The sequence below is a fragment of the Cervus elaphus genome, chromosome 11 (genome assembly GCF_910594005.1).
Source record: "Cervus elaphus chromosome 11, mCerEla1.1, whole genome shotgun sequence".
In the NCBI taxonomy this organism is placed as follows: Eukaryota; Metazoa; Chordata; class Mammalia; order Artiodactyla; family Cervidae; genus Cervus; species Cervus elaphus.
The window spans coordinates 8,812,649-8,832,756 of NC_057825.1; the positions used below are offsets into that span (position 1 = coordinate 8,812,649).

The window sequence follows — 20,108 nt, forward strand, 5'->3', positions numbered from 1 at the left end:
GAATCCCACTGTACTCGTGGGATTCAGATCCCACGAGGGCAGGGATCATAACTGCCTTTGCCAGAGCACAGTGCCTGGCACATGGCAGGTGATAAATAAACCCTGGTCACCAGAACCTATAGCATAATGCCTCTCTGTTCTCTATTGGCCCTGGAGCTCAGGGAATCGTTTCTCTCCTCATTATCTTGAATCAAGTGTTCAAGACCCACTGCAGACTGGGTATGGGCCTTTTTAAGTCTAAAGTTGTTTGTGCCCTGCAAATTTTTCTCATCTTGCAAATCACTTATTCAGACTACTTAATCCTCTGTATCTCCCCAGGGACAAAAACAACTGGCAAAAACTTAAAATTAAAAATGTAAAAATATAAGTAACAAATTTAAAACTGAGAAAATCTGCTAGGGCTGAGACTCTGAATCGAATCTTCAAATCTATGGAGGTTACAACTGACCTTGAAATGAAGTACCCTGAACTCAGTATCCTCTAATCCAATAAGTTTCACACATACAGGGTACCAGAAATTACACTGACATTAATTTTCATTCTGAATATCCTTTCTTCCCAACCACTGGAATGGCATAATTACCTTGTCCTAAAAAATACTTGAAATACCATCTGGTGTGGTATTCCGGGTTCTCTAAGTGCACGTCTGTCCTTCGCCAAGTACCTGGCAGAGCAGTCGCGTTCTGTAATGGAACAAAGTTATGCCATTAAGAGACTTAGAAAGTAAACAAGGTAACAATGAACCAGATGCCAAAGAAGCAGAAAAGTCACTGTTAAAAGCTTACAAACAGGGCTGTGACCACATGTTCTCATTAGAAAAGACACTCAGTCTAAATCCACATCATAGAAATTTTCTGGAGGTCCTTGGGGTGGAGGAAAAAGCACCAGGTGAACCAGTGAGCTAAGCGACATCTAACTTGGATATAACTTGAATTGAAAGTTTTTTTCCTTTCTGGTACGAAGCCTCCACGATATCTGGAAGCTGGTGCCCTCTAGAGGCAGGCCCTTCTGATTGTAATCCCTGTAACAGGCACATTTCACCTGGAAAACACCCTGGCATCTTATCTGTGTTCATATGTTTTATAAAATTTTTAAAAATTATCACAAGTAACTCAATTGATGTGGAAAATGTGGATAAACATAGTGAATAATATGAATCATTTGTCCAAAAACAATTACTATGAATGACTTGATATGGTTCCTTCTAATTTTTTCCCAACATTTTCTTACCAAAATGGAATCATACTGAATGTACAGTTTGAAACTCCACTGACATCTCTGTTGCACCATGTGCCAGACTACTGGCAGATTCTTTTCTCATTCTGACATGCCTCTAGAGATTTACTAGACATCTGTGGTCAGTGGTGCTTTCTCGATCATGCTGAAGAAGTTCCCTTCAATTCCAAGTTTATAAAGAGGCTTTTCTGAGAAATGGATATTGAATTTTACTGAAATCTTTTTTGGGGCAATGATTGAGCAAATGGGTTAAATGGGGAAAATCATAGTAATGTAATGAATTACCCTAATGGCTCTTCTGATACTGAATCATTCTTAGATTTCTGGAATACACCCTTCTAGGTATTCTTCTGATATATTTACTGCTGGATTTAAAAAATGGCTATGTATCATATTTGTTAGATGAATCTATAGGTTTCTTTTCAGTATGTATTTCCGGCATGCCTTCAGGGTTACATTGCTTTATAATGTAAGTCAGGGTGCTTTCTGTCTTGCTCACTGCTCTGGAATACTGATGTTCACAGAAAGAGCGCTACATGCCAGGTCCTAGGCCACACACTTTACATACATCACCTCCATAGTGTCTCCACCAACTCATGAAACAGAGTTGATCTTAGCCCCCTACTTTCAGATGAGGAAATTGAGGCTTAGAGACGTTAAGTATGTTGCCTAAGGTGGCAGAGATAATAAGCAGTGGAGCTGAAACAGAGATCAAATGCAATGTCAGAATTTTTTCTTTTTTTAATCTTAACCATTACATCATCTTCTGCATGCTTTATTTAATGTTCTGCCTTTACACCCAGATGTGCCAGTTGGTAAAGAATCCACTTGCTAATGCAGGAGACACAAGAGATGTGGGTTTGATCTCTGAGTAGGAAAGATAACCTGGAGTAGGAAATGGCAACCTACTCCAGTATTCTTGCCTGGAAAATTCCATAGACAGGGGAGCCTGGCAGGCTATATTTCATGGGGTTGGAAAGAATCAGGCATGACTGAGCACACACACACGCACCCACACCCATATATATAACTTTCTATTTGGCAATAATTTTAAACTTACATAAAACCTGCAAGAATAAGAAGAGTGCAAAAAGCATCTGTCTGCTTTTTACCAGATTTACCTACTGCTAACATTTTACCCGATTACCCACTTGTTCACTACTCTCTCTCCCTCTACACACACACACACACTTTTTCTGAATCATTTAAGGCTAAGTTGCATGAATAATAGCCCTTTATTCTTAAACACCTCAATGTGTATTTCCCAAGAAGAAGAATATCTTTTTACATAAGTCACGATACAGCTTTATCAACAATTGTAAATGTAACCTTGATACAATCCTTTAACCTACCATCTGTATTCCAGTTCTGTCAACTGACTCAACAATGTTGGTTGAAGCATTTTCATTTGATTGTCATGTCTCTTTAGACTCCTTTAATCTGGAACTTTTCCATAGGTTTTCTTTGTCATTTATGACACTGACATTTCTGAAGAATGTAGCACATACATACCTCATATTTTTCTTTTTCCTTTTTTAAATAAAGCACTCCTCATTTGGGGTTTGTATGATGTTTCTCTATGATTAGATTCAGGTGATGTGTGCTTGGTTGGAATACAACATAAGCAAGGGGTGTCCTCAGCGGATCAGATTTCAAGATGTCCATCTGTTTCTCATTGGTGATAGTAATGTTGATCACCTGCCCAAAATGTTGCCTCTCAGTTTTGACCTTCTGGTGTGATTCGAGAAGAGCATATAACTGGATTTTGTTCCTCACAGAATTTCTGGATGATTCCTTGTCAACAGCTGTTCGTTTTATAACCATAAACCAGGGGCAGTACTCCTGGCCCACAGTTCTCTTCACTGTGCCACCCTGGAGCACACAGCTATGACATCACCTGGAGTCCAGCAGCCAGCCTTAGGAATCATCTGACCAGACATCAGTGGGGTCCAGCCAGGACAACTTGTCTTATACAGTCAGACCTACAGTGGATGGTGTCATGGTTCCAAGGCCCTGGATCCTAGAAAGCATCAGCAAAGCCTGGAGAGGAGACTCTTCAGTCACCAGGACACTTAAGCCTCTGGAACCTCCAACACTTGCATGGCTCAGAGAGCTTCTTCAGCATCCCCAGTGATTTCTGATGGACACTGAGAATCAGTGATCTATACCAAGGGTTCTAACAGAACCCAGAGGGAGCATGAACTTGGTTAGGGTAAAAAATCTTTATTTTCATTAGCTTTCAACTAAAATTCAGCATTTCATTCAATTATGAACATATGCAAAAAAAAAAAAATAGAAGGAACAGCCTTGAAAACCATGTCACCAAAAAAAAAAAAAAAAAAATCACAGATACTTTCAGAACTCATCCCAGTAAAGTGCAGATATCTCAAAATACTGTTGATGCCATTCCCTGCTCAAAATTACAACAGTTATGAGATCTGCTGCTGAATTTGTTATTATAATGTATTCATTGAAAAGCATGTATATTACAGTATTATAAATTAGGTTTAAAAGTAATTTTGATAACTATTTCAATACAACTGTTTTCGTTTGTAATTCCATGTATCTTGTTTTAAGCATAAAAAAAATATTATTCTGAGAAGGGAGTTCAAAGGCGTGGAAAATGTCCCCTGACTCTAGACCTTCTGCAGCCCTGAATCTGCAGACTTGCCTCCTAGTGCTCTGAGTGTTGGCACCAGCGGAGTGGAATAATACAGGTGAGGCAAGAGGCAGCACGCACCTGGGAGTGAGAGATGGGACTCTGGGTGGTGTCACACCCCAAACCTCTGTTGAGTACAAACTGTCAATTGGGAGTTCTTTTCTTAATGATCAAAAAGATACCTATTTAACTTTCATCTTCACGGAATACTAAACTAAACTGGGGGAAAAACCCAACACCTAAAATGTTGTGAGTCTCACAGAGAAAGACACTTCCTGTCCCTTGTTAAAAGCACATATGATGAGGTGTAAAGACAAGAAAACATGCAAGAACTGACCACAGAAATGGAGGCTAAGCAGAAAACAAAAAATCCCTCTGCTCAAGATCCCAGAAGAAAGACTCTGAAAACTAGTTCCAATTCCTGATAAGTAGCAGCAGTAGACAGGAAAGCGCACAAGTCTTTAGTGTACAGTGAAATGATTTTCAAATATATATATATATATATATATATATATATATATATATACACGCCCTTGTGGGCTTCCAAGTTGGCATTAGTGGTAAAGAAACTGCCTGCCAATGCAGGAGATGCAAGAGAAGCAGATTTAATTCCTGGGTCGGGAAGATCTCCTGGAGGAGGGCATGGCAACCCACTCCAGTATTCTTGCTTGGAAAATCCCATGGACAGGGGAGTCTGGTGGGCTACAGTACATGGGGTCTCAAAGAGTTGGACAGGACAGAATCGAATGAGCATGCACGCACATACACCCTTTGTAACTACCTGATCAAGAGAGAGAAGCTTTTCAGTACCACAGAAGGCTCCTTCATGCATTTTCCTAGTCAACACTCAATCACACTCTGAAAGGTAAGCACTATTGTGACTTTTATCACCATAGATTAGTTTTACTTACTCTTGAACTTCATGGAAACCAAATCATATCACCTGTATTCATTTGAGTCAGGTCCTTTGTTCTGAGACCTTATGTGTGTGACATCCACTTTATCAGTGAAGCAGTAGTTCATTGCCTCACTGCTACACAGCAGTCCATGCATGAACTCCAAAATTCATGTATTCACTTTCCAGTTGATGGTAATTAAGAATAAAGCCATGATAGGGACTTCCCTGATGGCCTAGTGGTTAGGACTCTGTGCTTCCAATGCAGGGGCCACAGGTTTGATCCCTGGTTAGGAACTAAAGATCCTACATGTCACATGGTATGGCCAAATTAAAAAATAAATAAAACTCATACACAGAAAAGAATAAAGCCACAATGAACTCTCTTTTCTGCTGGGTGTACATCCTGGGACCCAGAGGATACAGACATTCAGTTTGAGTAGGTATTATCAACAGTCTCCAAGAGGAAGGCACCAATTTACATAATTAGCAATAAATAGAAGAGGTCCAGTTGCTCCACATTCTCTGATCAACTCTGAGCAATTCAGTGCTTAAATTTTAGTGGCTCTAGAGTGGGCGTCCATGTGTGCCTGCTACATCGCTTCAGTCATGTCCGACTCTTTGTGACTCTATGAACTGTAGCCTGCCAGGCTCCTCTGTCCATGGATTCCCCAGGCAAGAATACTGGAGTGGGTTGCCATGCCTTCCTCCAGGGGATGTTCCCGACCCAGGGATCAAACCCACGTCTCTTATGTCTCCTGCACTGGCAGGCAAATTCTTTACCACTAGCGCCCTGGAATGGGTGTAGTAGTACCCAATTGTTGTTTCAGTTTTACAATAAATTTTTACTATTTTAAGTATGACCTAAATTTTAGAGAAGATTCCAAAGATATAGAAACTTCCTACAGCACTTCAAGGTGACAATGACACATTATTTACTTGATATCAATCAACAATCAATAGGAGGAAATATTCCGATGAATACATATATTAGACAGCCAAACTTTAACATTGCAAATACCCATACTAATTGTATCCCTTTCTAATTTGCTAGAAGGTATTGTGGAGTAATTAACTCAAATTCTTCTATACTGCAGACTTGCCTGAACACGTCCACAGGGTTGAATGAGTCTTGAGACTGAATCATTTCTGCATTAGATTCCAAAGCCCACAAAAGCTCCTTGTTGTGTTCCTTGTTTTGTTTTGCCTAACCACATATACTTGTGGGATGTGAAGGACGATGACTGTATATGGCCAAGATATTGTGAGGAGAACTTAATCTAAATATAATACCCCCGTTTTATCTGAATGCTCTTTAATATTTGACTTTAAGCAGGGAATCCACAAAAACAAGACCGGGAGCTGACTGTGGCTTGGATCATGAACTCCTTATTGACAAATTCAGACTGAAATTGAAGAAAGTAGAGAAAACCACTAGACCTTTCAGGTATGACCTAAATCAAATCTCTTATGACTATACAGTGGAAGTGAGAAATAGATTTAAGGGACTAGATTTGATAGACAGAGTGCCTGATGAACTATGGATGGAGGTTAGTGACATTATACAGGAGACAGAAATCAAGACCATCCCCAAGAAGAAGAAATGCAAAAAAGCAAAATGACTGGCTGAGGAGGACTTACAAATAGCTGTGAAAAGAAGGGAAGAGAAAAGCAAAGGAGAAAAGGAAAGATATACCCATTTGAATGCAGAGTTCCAAAGAATAGCAAGGAGAGATATGAAAGCCTTCCTTGGTGATCATTGCAAAGAAATAGACAAAAACAATAGAATGGGAAAGACTAGAGATCTCTTCAAAAAAATTAGAGATACCAGGGGAACATTTCATGCAAAGATGGAGACAATAAAGGACAGAAATGGCAGGGACCTAACAGAAGCAAAAGATATTAAGAAGAGGTGGCAAGAATACACAGGAGAACTGTACAAAAAAGATCTTCATGACCCAGATAGTCACTATGGTGTGATCACTCACCTAGAGCCAGACATCCTGGAATGTGAAGTCAAGTGGGCCTTAGGAAGCATCACTACAAACAAAGCTAGTGGAGGTGATGGAATTCCAGTTGAGCTATTTCATATCCTGAAAGATGATGCTGTGAAAGTGCTGCATTCAATATGCCAGAAAATCTGGAAAACTCAGCAATGGCCACAGGACTGGAAAAGGTCAGTTTTCATTCCAATCCCAAAGAAAGGCAATGCCAAAGAATGCTCAAACTACCGCACAATTGCACTCATCTCATACGCTAGTAAAGTAGCTCAAAATTCTCTAAGCCAAGCTTCAGCAATACATGAACCGTGAACTTCCAGATGTTCAAGCTGGATTTAGAAAAGGCAGAGGAACCAGAGATCAAATTGCCAACATCCGCTGGATCATCAAAAAAGCAAGAGAGTTCCAGAAAAACATCTATTTCTGCTTTATTCACTATGCCAAAGCCTTTGACTGTGTGGCTCACAATAAACTGGAAAATTCTGAAAGAGATGGGAATACCAGACCACCTGACCTGCCTCTTGAGAAACCTGTATGCAGGTCAGGAAGCAACAGTTAGAACTGGACATGGAACAACAGACTGGTTCCAAATAGGAAAAGGAGTACGTCAAGGCTGTCTATTGTCACCCTGCTTATGTAACTTATATGGAGTACATCATGAGAAACACTGGGCTGGAAGAAGCACAAGCTGGAATCAAGATTGCCAGGAGAAATATCAATAACCTCAGATGTGCAGATGACACCACCCTTATGGCAGAAAGTGAAGAACTAAAGAGCCTCTTGATGAAAGTGAAAGAGGAGAGTGAAAAAGTTGGCTTAAAGCTCAACATTCAGAAAACTAAGATCATGGCATCTGGTCCCATCACTTCATGGCAAATAGATGGGGAAACAGTGGAAACAGTGGCTGACTTTACTTTCTGGGCTCCAAAATCACGGCAGTTGGTGATTGCAGCCATGAAATTAAAAGTCGCTTTTTCCTTGGAAGGAAAGTTATGATCAACCTAGATAGCATATTAAAAAGCAGAGACAAAAAACAAAAAAAAAAAAAGCAGAGACATTACTTTGCCAACAAAGGTCCGTCTAGTCAAGGCTATGTTTTTTCCAGTGGTCATGTATGGATGTGAGAGTTGGACTATAAAGAAAGCTCAGTGCTGAAGGATTGATGCTTTTGAACTGTGGTGTAGGAGAAGACTCTTAAGAGTCCCTTGGACTACAAGGAGATCCAACCAGTCCATCCTAAAGGAGATCATCAGTCCTGGGTTTTCATTGGATGGACTGATGTTGAAGCTGAAACTCCAATACTTTGGCCACCTGATGCGAAGAGCTGACTCATTGGAAAAGACCCTGATGTTGGAAAGATTGAAGGCAGGAGGAGAAGGGGACTACAGAGGATGAGATGGTTGGATGGCATCACCGACTCAATGGACATGGGTTTGGGTGGACTCGGGGAGTCGGTGATGGACAGGGAGGCCTGGCATGCTGCATTTCATGGGGCTGCAAAGAGTCGGACATGACCGAGTGACTGAACTGAACTGAGGGAGTCCACATAACACAAGCACTCCAACTACAAATGAGAGCCATAGTTTCATATGATGCCTGTCATTTTTCAGAGTCCTTTCTAGAGTGAGTTTAATTAATGAGCGAATGTTTTAAAGCTGACTTTCCCTCACTTTCTAGGCTAAATTGCAAAAGAACACTGGCAATAAAAGATGAACCTTTAAAATAATAAACTAAAAAATGTTGACTTGCAAATATAAATATAAGCTGGTTGAAGAAAGCGAAATCACATGAAATTAAAATCATTTCTCTCTCCCACCCCCCATGTCCTAATCTACTTTCTTTCCCTATAATAACTGTGTAATCAGATTGGTTCGGATAGTCTCAGGTCCTTTTATGCATTTACAAAAATGTGTTTATACATATGTGCACACATTCACATACATACTTATGTACATGGACACACATAATCTGCTTTCATAAATGGGACAGTATTGTAGCTACTACACTGAAACTTTTTTCACTAAGAAAAAATCTTAGAAAGATTCCTATCAGTACCTACAGTCTACCTTGTTCTTTTAAACGACTACATAGCTTTTTAAAAAAATTAAACACTTCAATTGAGTATAGATGTAAAAACTATGTAAACATAAAAGGGCCTAAAGTAGAAAGTTAAGGTCCTCTAACTTCTTCCCTGACCTCCCATTTCTACTCCAGAAGCAATTACTATTAAATTCTAAGATGTTCCTTTGGAAATTTTCTTGCATATTGGCAAGCATGTTTATCTTTTTTGTTTGTTTTAAAGGAAATGGGATGATATCAAACGAACCATTCTGGAGCTTGCTTTTAAGTCTAGTGCTGTATGGTAAACATTTTCCTACAGTATTACATTTACCGCTACCTCATTCTAACAGCTACTAAGCATTCCATTTCATAAATGTATCATGATTTTCAAAATCATTCCGCTACTGATGGAAACTCAGGTTGTTTCCTGGTTATTATTTTTTTTTTTCCTATTTGAAAACAATGCTTCAATGCACATCCTAGCAGTAGAACTTCTGACCAAATGGCATATGAATTTTTTCTTTTTTTTTTCTTTTATATTTTGGCCATGCTGCGTGGCATGTGGGATCCCAATTCCCCAACCAGGGATCAAATTCACACCCACTGCATTGGCAGTGCAGAGTTTTAATCACTGGACCACCAGGGAAGTTTCAGTATATGTGTCTTTAATAATTACTAATTGCCTTCCCAAAGGATTGTACTCATTTACATGTCCCCCAACAGTTTGTAATCCCATGGACAAAGGAGCCTGGTAAGCTACAATCCACGGGGTCCCAAAAGAGTCTGACACAACTTAGCGACTAAAACAACAGAAGTGTGTAAGAGAACCATCCCTGTGCTAAGGAAGATATCTATACAAAGCTGAAAGACTGTCCCCCTGCTTCATCATATACTAATTGCTACACACAAGTGAGCTGTAAGGGAGGTCTCCAGTGATCTACCCGAGGGTCAAACTCATTTTAATTAATAACCTGAATGAGTACGCAGATGGCAGGATAAGCACATCTGAAGGCAATATAAGATTCTCGGGGGGGGTTAGCCTATTGGCTAACAGATGACAGATCAAGATGTCAAAAAAAAAAAAAACTTGACAATTAGCAATTATGGGACACATGAATAAGATTAAATTCAGCCTGGACAACTATAAAATCCTACACTTAGGTACAAACACAAATTTCACAAGTACATGGTGGAGAAGGCCAGGTGCTATAAAGTAGCAATTCTCTCTTTTTTTTAATCCAGTAGGAGATGGAGGCTCAGCAACCTTCAATCCTTATCTGCTAAGTGGTGGAGCTGAGGTCTGAACCCAGGTTTGTTTGACTACAATACGTCTCCACTGCACCATGAAGTTGCCTCACAGAGAAATAACAGCACACATGGGAAAGACTGGGGTAGGGGTATGGGTGGGGGTAGTATACTGTAGGTGCCTAACGAGTCCTCAGGCGTCATGAAAAGAGGAGCATGTGCATAGCAAGGAAGAGGAGGAGTCGGCCTCCGTGGTGGTGTGGGGCGAGCCCGGAGCTAGCTGTTCATTCCTGAGCACTTCCACCTAAAAGATCCATTAACATGCTCTTCACATGTGTCAAGGGTGATGATAAGTGGAACTGAGTCCATGTCTTAGGAGAAAAACAGCAGATGTCCTGGAATGCTGGAAAGCCTGTCATGTGGAAGAAGGCTCAGCCTTACACTATAGGCTCCAGAAATCATAAATAGAAACTCTGAGTGGAAAATATAGACGGATGGATGCTGTTCAATAGAAAGAACTTTCTAGCAATGAGAGACGCCGAAAAATGGAATGAACTTTAGAGTTGTGGTATGATGGGAAATATATATTTGGTCTTTGGTTCCTGGCACAGAGCTCCTAAAGTCCTTGGAATTTCCTGAGTAATAAAGGTGACAGGGGCATCTTTTGTCCAAATGAGACAACTCTTGGTGGGCCCCCAGCTAGCTTCAGGATGGGGCTGGCAGCTCGAAAGACCAAGCTTGATGAGAAACTTGGAACTTTCAGCCCTACCCTGCAACCTTTGGGGAGGGGAGAGGGGCTGGAGATCAAGTTAATCAACAACGGCCAACGATTTAATCAACCACACCTAAGTGAGTTTCCGGGCTGGTGATGACATCAAGGTGCTGGGACGATGGTGGACCCAAAGAGGGACAGGAGCTCTGTTCCCCACCCCCATCCCCTGCCCTCTGAATCTCTCCTGTTTGGCTGTTCCCGAGTTGTATCCTTTCTAGTGAATGGGGACGGTAAGTAAAGTGCTTTCCTGAGTTCCGAGAGTCACTTCAGTGAATTACTGAACATGAGGACGGGGGTTATGGGAACCTCTGACTTAATAACCAAGTCAGATGGATGTGTAGGGACCCAATACTTGACACCGGTGTCTGAAGTGAGGGCAGCTGGTGGAACTGAGCCTGAAACCCATGGAGTCTGATGCTAGCTGAACTGAACTGTACTGAACTGAACTGAGCTGTAGGAGACTCAACTCAGTTGGTGTCGGAACTGGCTGGCATCCAGAGAGAACAAAAACCTGTCAAGGAGAGATCAAGTTTCCATTCCGGGAGATGGTATATATTCAGGCAGGGACGGATGAGCTGACTGTTTGCAAAGTGGTCTCAGGGATTCATGCCTTGGGTGGGGGATGGGCCTAGATGAACTCTGGAGCTAGAAGGTATGGTCCACGGTCTGTGCTGATCTGCCAAGAGTCTGTGATGGAGTTGACAGCAGTGGAGAGCAAATCTTAGGGGACACAGCCAAATAAGCAAATACATATTTTTAAAAAAGAACCATTAAAAAAAAAAAGGTGAACCAGAAAGGACCACTTCTTTCCCAAAGACTTCAAGGAAGGCTGCCACCGTGCTGAGTGTAGTGTCCCTGAGGTGCTGAGACCACAAGCCAACCTTCATGTAAACCTGCAGCTCCATCCTATATTACTTGGGTGGCTTAAAAGTCTTGAGCTGGGAATTTAGTTTCAAGGTGTCTGGCAAAAGCAAAAGCAAATCCTTCCTCTGATTCTGAGAGCGATTCTAATATGTGGTTTTTCCCCACATGGCCTGGGTGCTTAGTGAAAGTGAAAGTTTCTCAGTCATGTCCAATTCTTTGCGAACCCCTGGACTGTACAGTCCATGGAATTCTCCAGGCCAGAATACTTGAGTGGGTAGCCTTTCCCTTCTCCAGGGGATCTTCTCAACCCAGGGATTGAACCCAGGTCTCCCGCATTGTAGGCGGATTCTTTACCAGTTGTAATTCAACTCAATTCTGACACTGTCTGCCTAGAGATAGGGTCGGATCCCGCAGGTTAAGGGATCAGTCCCACAAGACTGCTTCTGTTATCTGCAACTTCAGATGCAAATTGCAGATCCTGATTGTCATCTGTGCTTCTGATTAACTGGCTGTAGGTTTAAGGTTCTGATGACTCTCCCCTTGGATTTGATTAATTTGCTAGAGCACAGACCTCAGAGAAACACTTTACTACCTAGATTGCTGGTTTATTATAAAAGAACATAACTCAGGAGCCACCAGATGGAAGAGATGCACAGGACAAGGTATGTGGATGTGGGGCAGGTGTGGAGCGTCCACACTCTCTGAGCGTGCAGCTCTTCTGGAATCTCCATGTGTTCATGCATCCACAAGCTCTCCAAACCCTGTCCTTTTGGGGTTTTATGGAGGCTGCGTCACATAGGCACAATTGATTAAATTATTAGTCATTGGTGATTCAACTCAATCTCCAGCCCCTCTCCTTCCCAGAAGGTTGGGGTTGGACTGAAAGTTCTAACCCTCTAATCACGTGGCTGGTTCCTCTAGTGACCAGACCCCATCTTTAGAAAACTTAGGGGCTTTCCTAAAGACATCATGATCACTCTCACTAGAAAATCCCAAGGGTTTTAGGAGTTCTGTGCCAGGAAGAAGTTCAAGGACCAAATGATATATTTCTTATTATTAAATTGCAGTATCACATGCTCTACCAAGGGGCAACTCATCCTATGCCTTCCATTATTCCTAAAAAGTCATCTTCAAGAACAACAAACAGCACACAATCAGGCAGCCAAGCACAAAGAAAAATAGTACACCATGAGTCAGGTGTATGCCAGGAGAAAAATCTAACAGACAGAGGGTTACCAAAAAACCTCACATATGGGAATTATCAGCCATAGATGATAAAACCATTATACTATGTTTTAAAAAATAAAAAACAAATTTGATATTAACTGAAGGGAAGAGCAAACTACAAAAAGTAACAAAAAAAAAAAAAAAAAAACCCTTAGAATAGGCAATGGTTTCTTAGATACAACACGAAAAGCACAAGCAATACAAAAAATAGATGAACTACATGTTATCAAATTAAGACACTTTTACGTTTCAAAGGATACAATCAAGAAAGTGAAAAGACAACTTCCAGAATGAGAGGAAATTTTGGCAAATCATATATCTGATAAAGGCCTATTACCCATACTGTATCGAGAACTCTTAAATTGTTATAATAAGAGGAAAAATGACTCAATAGTGAAATTGCTTTGTAATTTGTTCACCGGTTTGAAAAACTTCAGACAGCTGTATTGAGCCTTTTAAAGCACTAACTGCTTTAACAAACTCAGAGCCTGCAGGTTTGTTTCCCTCTGAGTCTCAGGTTCCTCCATGATATTTTATCAGGCAGGGTGCTAGCACTGTCCAGCGCTTTTAACTGAAGACCAGCTTGAGACTTTTAAACCACTCAGGTGATACAAGATGGAGGTGCAAATTACAGGAAGGCTGGCTTGTGGTCATATAAAACCAGCCAAGGGGCTCCAACAGAGTACTCGTGCTCATGGCTTTGGTGGAAACAAAAGACAACAGCTGAGGCTTGGTATCATATTTCCCACAGAGGCAATCCGAGACAGGACTATGTTTTAAACAAAACAGACGACAAGGATTTATTAGATCAGTAACTCCACCAAATGGTTTCAAGGACGTTAAGTGAACCACCCAAGGCTGCACTACTGGTGGATTATGGGGCAGGATTTGAACCCAAGCAGCCTGACTCTAGAACTACTGCTGCCCATGATCCACCATAGATGAGTTCCAGTCCCTGACCTTGTCCTCTGGTGTGAGGCATGGCCAAGAGACAGGGCCAGGTGAGGAGTGTTTGATAACCAAAGTATGTGGCGATCTTAGGATCACACGAAGGCTCCATTTAGATCTTTCTGGGGAGGTATAGATTTCCTCTAGACACTGGTCTTGGCAGGGGCCAAAGATGTATTTATGTCGGATGGGGCAAGCCAGTGCAGTTTGTTCATTTCAGGCTGGGCTGAAGTTCTGTAAAATGCTGGAAGCAGAAAGATGTGCTGTGGTATAGCGACCTCTGGGGTTTCTGGGACTTAAGTTCTCCAAGTAGATACTCAGTGTGGTGGCTGCTAGATTTCTGAGCACTGAATAAAGAGCACTTGATGCTTCTTATCCCGACTTAGCTCCTGGGACACCCATGGTGGCTTGACTCTGTGAAGATAGGACTGTCTTGTCTCATGAACAGGACCACCGGGGGAAGGATGTTTTCAAGCTTCAGAAGCAAATTTCCCTGGGAGTTCTTTCTTCTCTGCAGGTCAACTGACATCATTCTGGACAAGAAGTATGTGGGCAGCTACTTGGGGGTTCAGTACAAGTGGGGACTACCCCTTCTGCCTCCCAGCAAAGGCAAGGTACCACGTCCGGGTGAAGGGCTTTGCTAAGATAAGGCAGAGTTGAAGATGAGCAACAACTTCCTGAATGCTGTGACTTTCAAGTTAAATTCATAGCCCATCACCAAGAACATGATTAAGGAGGCCGTCAGGAGGGCAAGGCTGGCCACCCAGCACTGTTTATGGGATCGACAACAACCATGATTACTGTTACAGCTCTCACTCACTGAACTCTCACTGCATGCTGGGCAGAGTGCTAACGGCTTTACAAGCTCAGCTCGCGGAATCCTCTCAACAATCCCAAGACTGTTTCCTTCTCCCAGATGAAGAATCTGGGCTTCAGAAAGGCTGGTTACTTGCCTAGGGTCACACAAGTAGGAGACGGGGGAGCTGGCATGTGAACCCAGGCCTGCCTGATGCCAAAGCTGGGGCTGCTGAAGCACTGCAGTGGGCTACCTCTCAGAGAGGCAGCAAAGAAGAGAAAGCTGGGGGGCTTAGCACTCTGCAGTTCTTTGGGTAGGCACTTAGGGATGGAGCGGACAGTGGAAGGTTTATTTATTTATGGCTGTGCTGGGTCTTTGTTGCTGAATGCAGGCTTTCTCTAGTTGTGGCAAGCAAGGGCCACTCTTCATGACCGTGCACAGGCTTCTCATTGAAGTGGCTTCTCTTTTGTGGAGCACAGGCGGTCTCAAGTAGTTGCGGCACACGGTTTTAGTTGCTCCTAGGCATGTGGGATCTTCCCAGGCCAGGGATGGAACCCAGGTCTCCAGCACTGGCAGGTGGATTCTTTACTGGACCACCAGGGGAGTTCGGCAATGGGAGTTTTAATAGAGAAAGGCCAGTGAGGCAAGGCCCTGTGGCCTACACACGGATGACCAGCAGAGCCCAGGAAGAGGGCTAGGGCCCAGGCGGTGGCAGACAGGGATAGTCTCCTTCCCTGCTGTCCTCTCTGAGTAAAGATGACATTTCATAATCACAGTCATTTCTGCCTCTCTCTTCTGGACCTCAATATTGCTCACATGGTAGTGCCAAGCTGACCAGTCCAGGAAAGGGGAAGAGCTGGGGTTCTGGGGACCATTCACAAAGATGATGTGAATTTGCCTTTGGCCCCATTCTGGCAGACCATCTTCCTGTGTCTCCCTGGATTTATTACAGATCTTTCAAAGGGTACCCTCACCCTGTTAATAGTACCTTCCATATAAAGAACGATGGTACTTTCCCTTCCAGCAAAGCTCTGAAGAGACCTACTGACCCTTCCCGGGCTCCCTTCAGGCAGGTCTTCTGCGGAAATGAGGATCACAGGCTGCTTACGGCTGTATCTCAGGTGCTTGGTGATGTACAGACCTCCTTACCTCATCTGAAGAGCCGTTTTCCACTCGAAACCTTCCAGCCCTTTGGATGGCTCCATCAGCATCACTGGAAATAAGCTGAGGAACAAAAGAGGACTCAGTTAGGAAGCTGTTTGCAATGCCCCTTCCATCTGTCTGTATCTGCCTAGAAGTAAATCAGATCCAGCAAGAGCTGGAGGGCCCAACCTGGAAACTGATGGTCTCTTGGAAGCTGTCAGTCACGTTCTCATACAGGTGGCCCCACAGTCTTTAGGAAGATGAACAGTGGGGAATACCTAGCCCACAAGAGTGGACAGTAAGAGCATCAAATCTAAATTTGAACATATTCCAACATGGAAAAGCACTGAAGGGACGCTCCTTGAAAATCAACCTTAATAAGCGTCACAGGCGGACAAGTGCAGCTCACAGATGGCAAAACCGAAAACCAAGTCTCAAGTTCATCTGTCTTCACAGGAAAGCCTAAAAAACAATGAATGGCTGGCAGAAACTCAAGGCTCCAACATCACAGACAGCTCTTGTGCTTCACTCAATTTCAGTTTCCAAAAGGCCAATTAGCCCTTTCCAAGGCAGGCAGACTGTATTTTAGCTCCAGCAATGTGATTCTTGCAAATAGTCTTCATTCAAGGAGCTCAAAGCCAGAAAGAGACATGCTTGTGTTCAGTCACTTCAGTCCTGTCCGACTCTTTGCGACCCCAGGGACTGTATCCCGCCAGACTCCTCAGTCCATGGGATTTTCTTCAGGCAAGAATACTGGAGTGGGTTGCCATGCCCTCCTCCAGGGGATTTTCCCCAACCAAGGCTAAAACCTGCATCTCCTGTGTCTCCTGCGTTGCAGGCAGATTCTTTACCACTGAGTCATCGGGGAAGCCCACGAGTTAAGAGGAAATCAGGCCTTGGGCATCAGTCCTCAAATCACTGACTCAAGATTTAACTTACTTTCTCCTAAATTGACTGAATTTCTCAGTAGCAACTTGGGAGAATGACATGTCTTTTTTTCAACTTTTTAAATCTGCCCACAAATTTGCAGCAAAGATCTTCCAAAGATTTCCATATCCCAGACCCATTAGAACATGCTTGCCCAGTGGGGCACTTCTCACCACTCTAATGCAAGACTCACTCAGTGAAAAGATACAAGGTTTCTTAAGAATGATTATCTCATGTTCTAACTTGTGTTTAAGAGACATGAAGGTGTGAAAATACGTGGAAAAGTTTCACTTATTTTCAAGGAAACCTGTTTGAAAATGACTAGTAAACTTTTCCCATGATAAATACAAAAATAATAGAATATAATATTTACTGAGAGCTTCTATGTACCATATATTCCTCTGGCCTTAATATTTGAGTCATAAAACAACACAAAGTAGATTCTGTCATTAGTCTCATTTATGAGTGAGGAAGCTGAGGCAGAGGAAGGTTAAAATAATTGGGCAAGATTACATTTAGTCTGTGGTAGGCAGGCAATGTGAACACAGGCAGTCAGATTTCAGAAGCCTGTTCTGACCTCTACCCTACTTAACCATCCTCCATGGAATGTCCATAATAAGGTACAGTTTTTATACCTAACCTATATCCTGCAAAATAACTTTAAAAACAAACACGAAGAAGGTTTATATATATGTTTAGCTTTGATGTCATCTGATCATTACACTGTTGATAAACTGAAAATGGGCAATAGAGGCTTTGTAGTAAAGAATTTAATTTGCCCAGAGAGAGGTCTGGGGGTTTCCCTGGTGGTCCAGTGGTTAAGAATCCACCTTCCAATGCAGAAGACTCCGGTCTGATCCCTGTTTGGGGAACTAAGATCCCATGTGCCGCGGGGCAGCTAAGCCCAGGTGCTGCAAACTACAGATCTGCAAACCCAGGAATCCAAGGACCAAAACCAGACAGAGAAGCCCATGCGCCACGACGAAAGATTCCGCATGCTGCAATGCAGATCCCATGTACTGCAGCTAACACCCAACATAGCCAGATAAATAAATACTTTTTTTTTTAATAAAAGAGAGTGATACCTTTGTTCTGACCTTTATTCTCGGCTCCTGGCAGGTGATCTCTAAGCCCTGGGGATGTCCTACATGAGTGTCTCTTTCCCTGGCGACTATTGAGCCACACGGGAGAGTATGGTGGGGGCTTTGGGTCTCTTGGTATCAGATCTACCTCTGGACACCAAGACTGAGATGGGCTTCCCTGGTTGTCACCACTCCACGTGTACATCACACACGGTTGCCAGGAGGCAAGGATGCTGACCATGACCCCATGGGAGAGGACAGCTGGAAGGCCTGCATTTGGAGCTCTCTGGGCTCTGTCTCATGTGTCTGTCCCCTTGGCTGCTGTAATAAACAGGAAGTGAGCTTAACAGCTTTCTGTACATTCTGAGGTCACATTTGGATTTGGCAAGAGAAAGTGAAAGTCGCTCAGTCGTGTCCAACTCTTTGAGACCCCATGGACTATACAGTCCATAGAATTCTCCAGGCCAGAATACTGGAGTGGGTAGCCTTTCCCTTCTCCAGGGGATCTTCTCGAACACAGGTCTCCTGCACTGTGTGTGGATTCTTTACCAGCTGAGCCACAAGGGAAGCCTTGGCAAGAGAAGAGAGCCACAATCAATTACTAATGTCTGCCATTGGTGTATAAAGAGAGAGGGTGACGCACACATCCTTGCCTTAGAGGTTGGTAAACATACTCCTCACTCTAGCAGCAATTCTCATCAGGGACTCAGAAGCTTGGGAGAAGGGCTGATGGTCAATCACTGATTCACTCATTCATTTGCATAATAAATGTAAAGAGTGGTGGACTATATTCCAGACACTGCCAGGCACAGGCTATGATGACCTTTTCCTTGGCTGAGATTAGAACAAGAAGCTTCTTGCTCATCTTGATTGAAAGGCTCAAGAAGAAGAAAGGGAGGAAATATTTAATGATTTGATGGTTAGAAAGAATTCAGCTCCCTCTGAACAATCATCACAAATTCTTGAAGACCCTGAACTTCCGCCTCCATCTAACATCACTCTCCCTACCACCAACCATCTCCATAAGCTTGCTGTCATCTCTCCCCTGGGTGACTGCAACCACCTCCTAACTGGCCTGAATACTCCCTACCATCACTTTTCTCCAAACCACGCTTCACACCAAAGAGCAGGGATTTTGGCATCTACAAATCCAATTGCCTCGTGATCCCAGCTCCATCCTGGCAGCCCCTTCCTTCCCACCAGAGGATGAACATGTATGGGAACCCCTCACTTAGAAGGTCCTCTCCCACCTTTCCCTCATGAATGCCTCATCATTCAATTCCACCACAGTCCCCACTTCTCAGACCCCTTCCCTGACTTCAATGCCTGCAAAAAGGCCCCCAGCAAGGCTCAGAGGGGTGCTCAGGGTCCTGGTTGATGTTCTTTTGTGCCACTACCAGATTCATGCCTGTCTCTCCTCACTCCCTCTGAGAAACTCAGGAAGACTGTTTTCTCACCACTGTATTCCCAGAGCTATGCTCATTGCCTGACATAGTACTGATACTAAATATTTATTACACAGGAAATCCATCAATAGATGAATGCCAAATCCTATGGAAATGACCAAAGGGCTAGAAGACTGGGTGCAAGATCACCTCCAGTCCTGGAAACCAAAGAAAGTTCATTACTCACATAAGTGATTTCAGAGATTCTACCCGGTCTGTCTTGAAAGAAAGATCAAGGTGAAGGACAGACCAAATCACCATGGTGCAAGGGAAAGGCAGCCTGAGTAGTAACTGTCCAACCCGGCAGGTCAGACTGACACTGCTAGGCTCACACTGCCAAGGCCTATCTGCTGTGTGGGCGGGTGTTCGGGCAGCAGGTGGGAAGGCGACCTTCCAGTCCCACTGGGGAAGTGACCCTTGCTGGCACATGGAATAGCAGTCCCAGAGCTCCCCTGCCTGCCACCCACTCCCCACCTCACAGTGGGCTCGGGCAGCTGGGTCAAAAAAGCCGAGGGTGCCGTGGAGGCTGGTGCAGGTGGGGACTGGTCCAGCAGCTGGCCTGAAAGGGAACAGCGCTCCAGTGAATGAGAGGTTGAAAAAAATAATACTGCAGGGGGAAAAAAATCCTTTTAATATGACAGAGAAGCTGTTTCCCTCAGTAGTTATCCTTCTATTATTCCTCATGAGCCTCTGATCCGGCCAATTAAAACTTAAAAATCTATAAACTCTTCCATTTGTTGGAAGGAGATTGGACTTGGCAATGACACAACGTCTACCAGAACCCATCTAAATGTCCAATACTGCACAA

At 43.2% G+C, this 20,108-nt stretch overlaps 1 protein-coding gene across 4 annotated transcripts in view; it reads right to left on the reverse strand.

The window, feature by feature from the left end:
• GARNL3 (GTPase activating Rap/RanGAP domain like 3) overlaps window positions 1-20,108 on the reverse strand; it is a 161,475-nt gene that overhangs the window by 68,978 nt on the left and 72,389 nt on the right. For all 4 annotated transcript variants that reach the window (XM_043917122.1, XM_043917119.1, XM_043917121.1 and 1 more), the window contains 2 exons: window positions 15,853-15,927; window positions 584-683 (listed from right to left, as the gene is read on the reverse strand). In XM_043917122.1, the coding sequence (XP_043773057.1) occupies window positions 584-683; window positions 15,853-15,927 (175 nt within the window). The remainder of the gene's footprint in view (window positions 1-583; window positions 684-15,852; window positions 15,928-20,108) is intronic.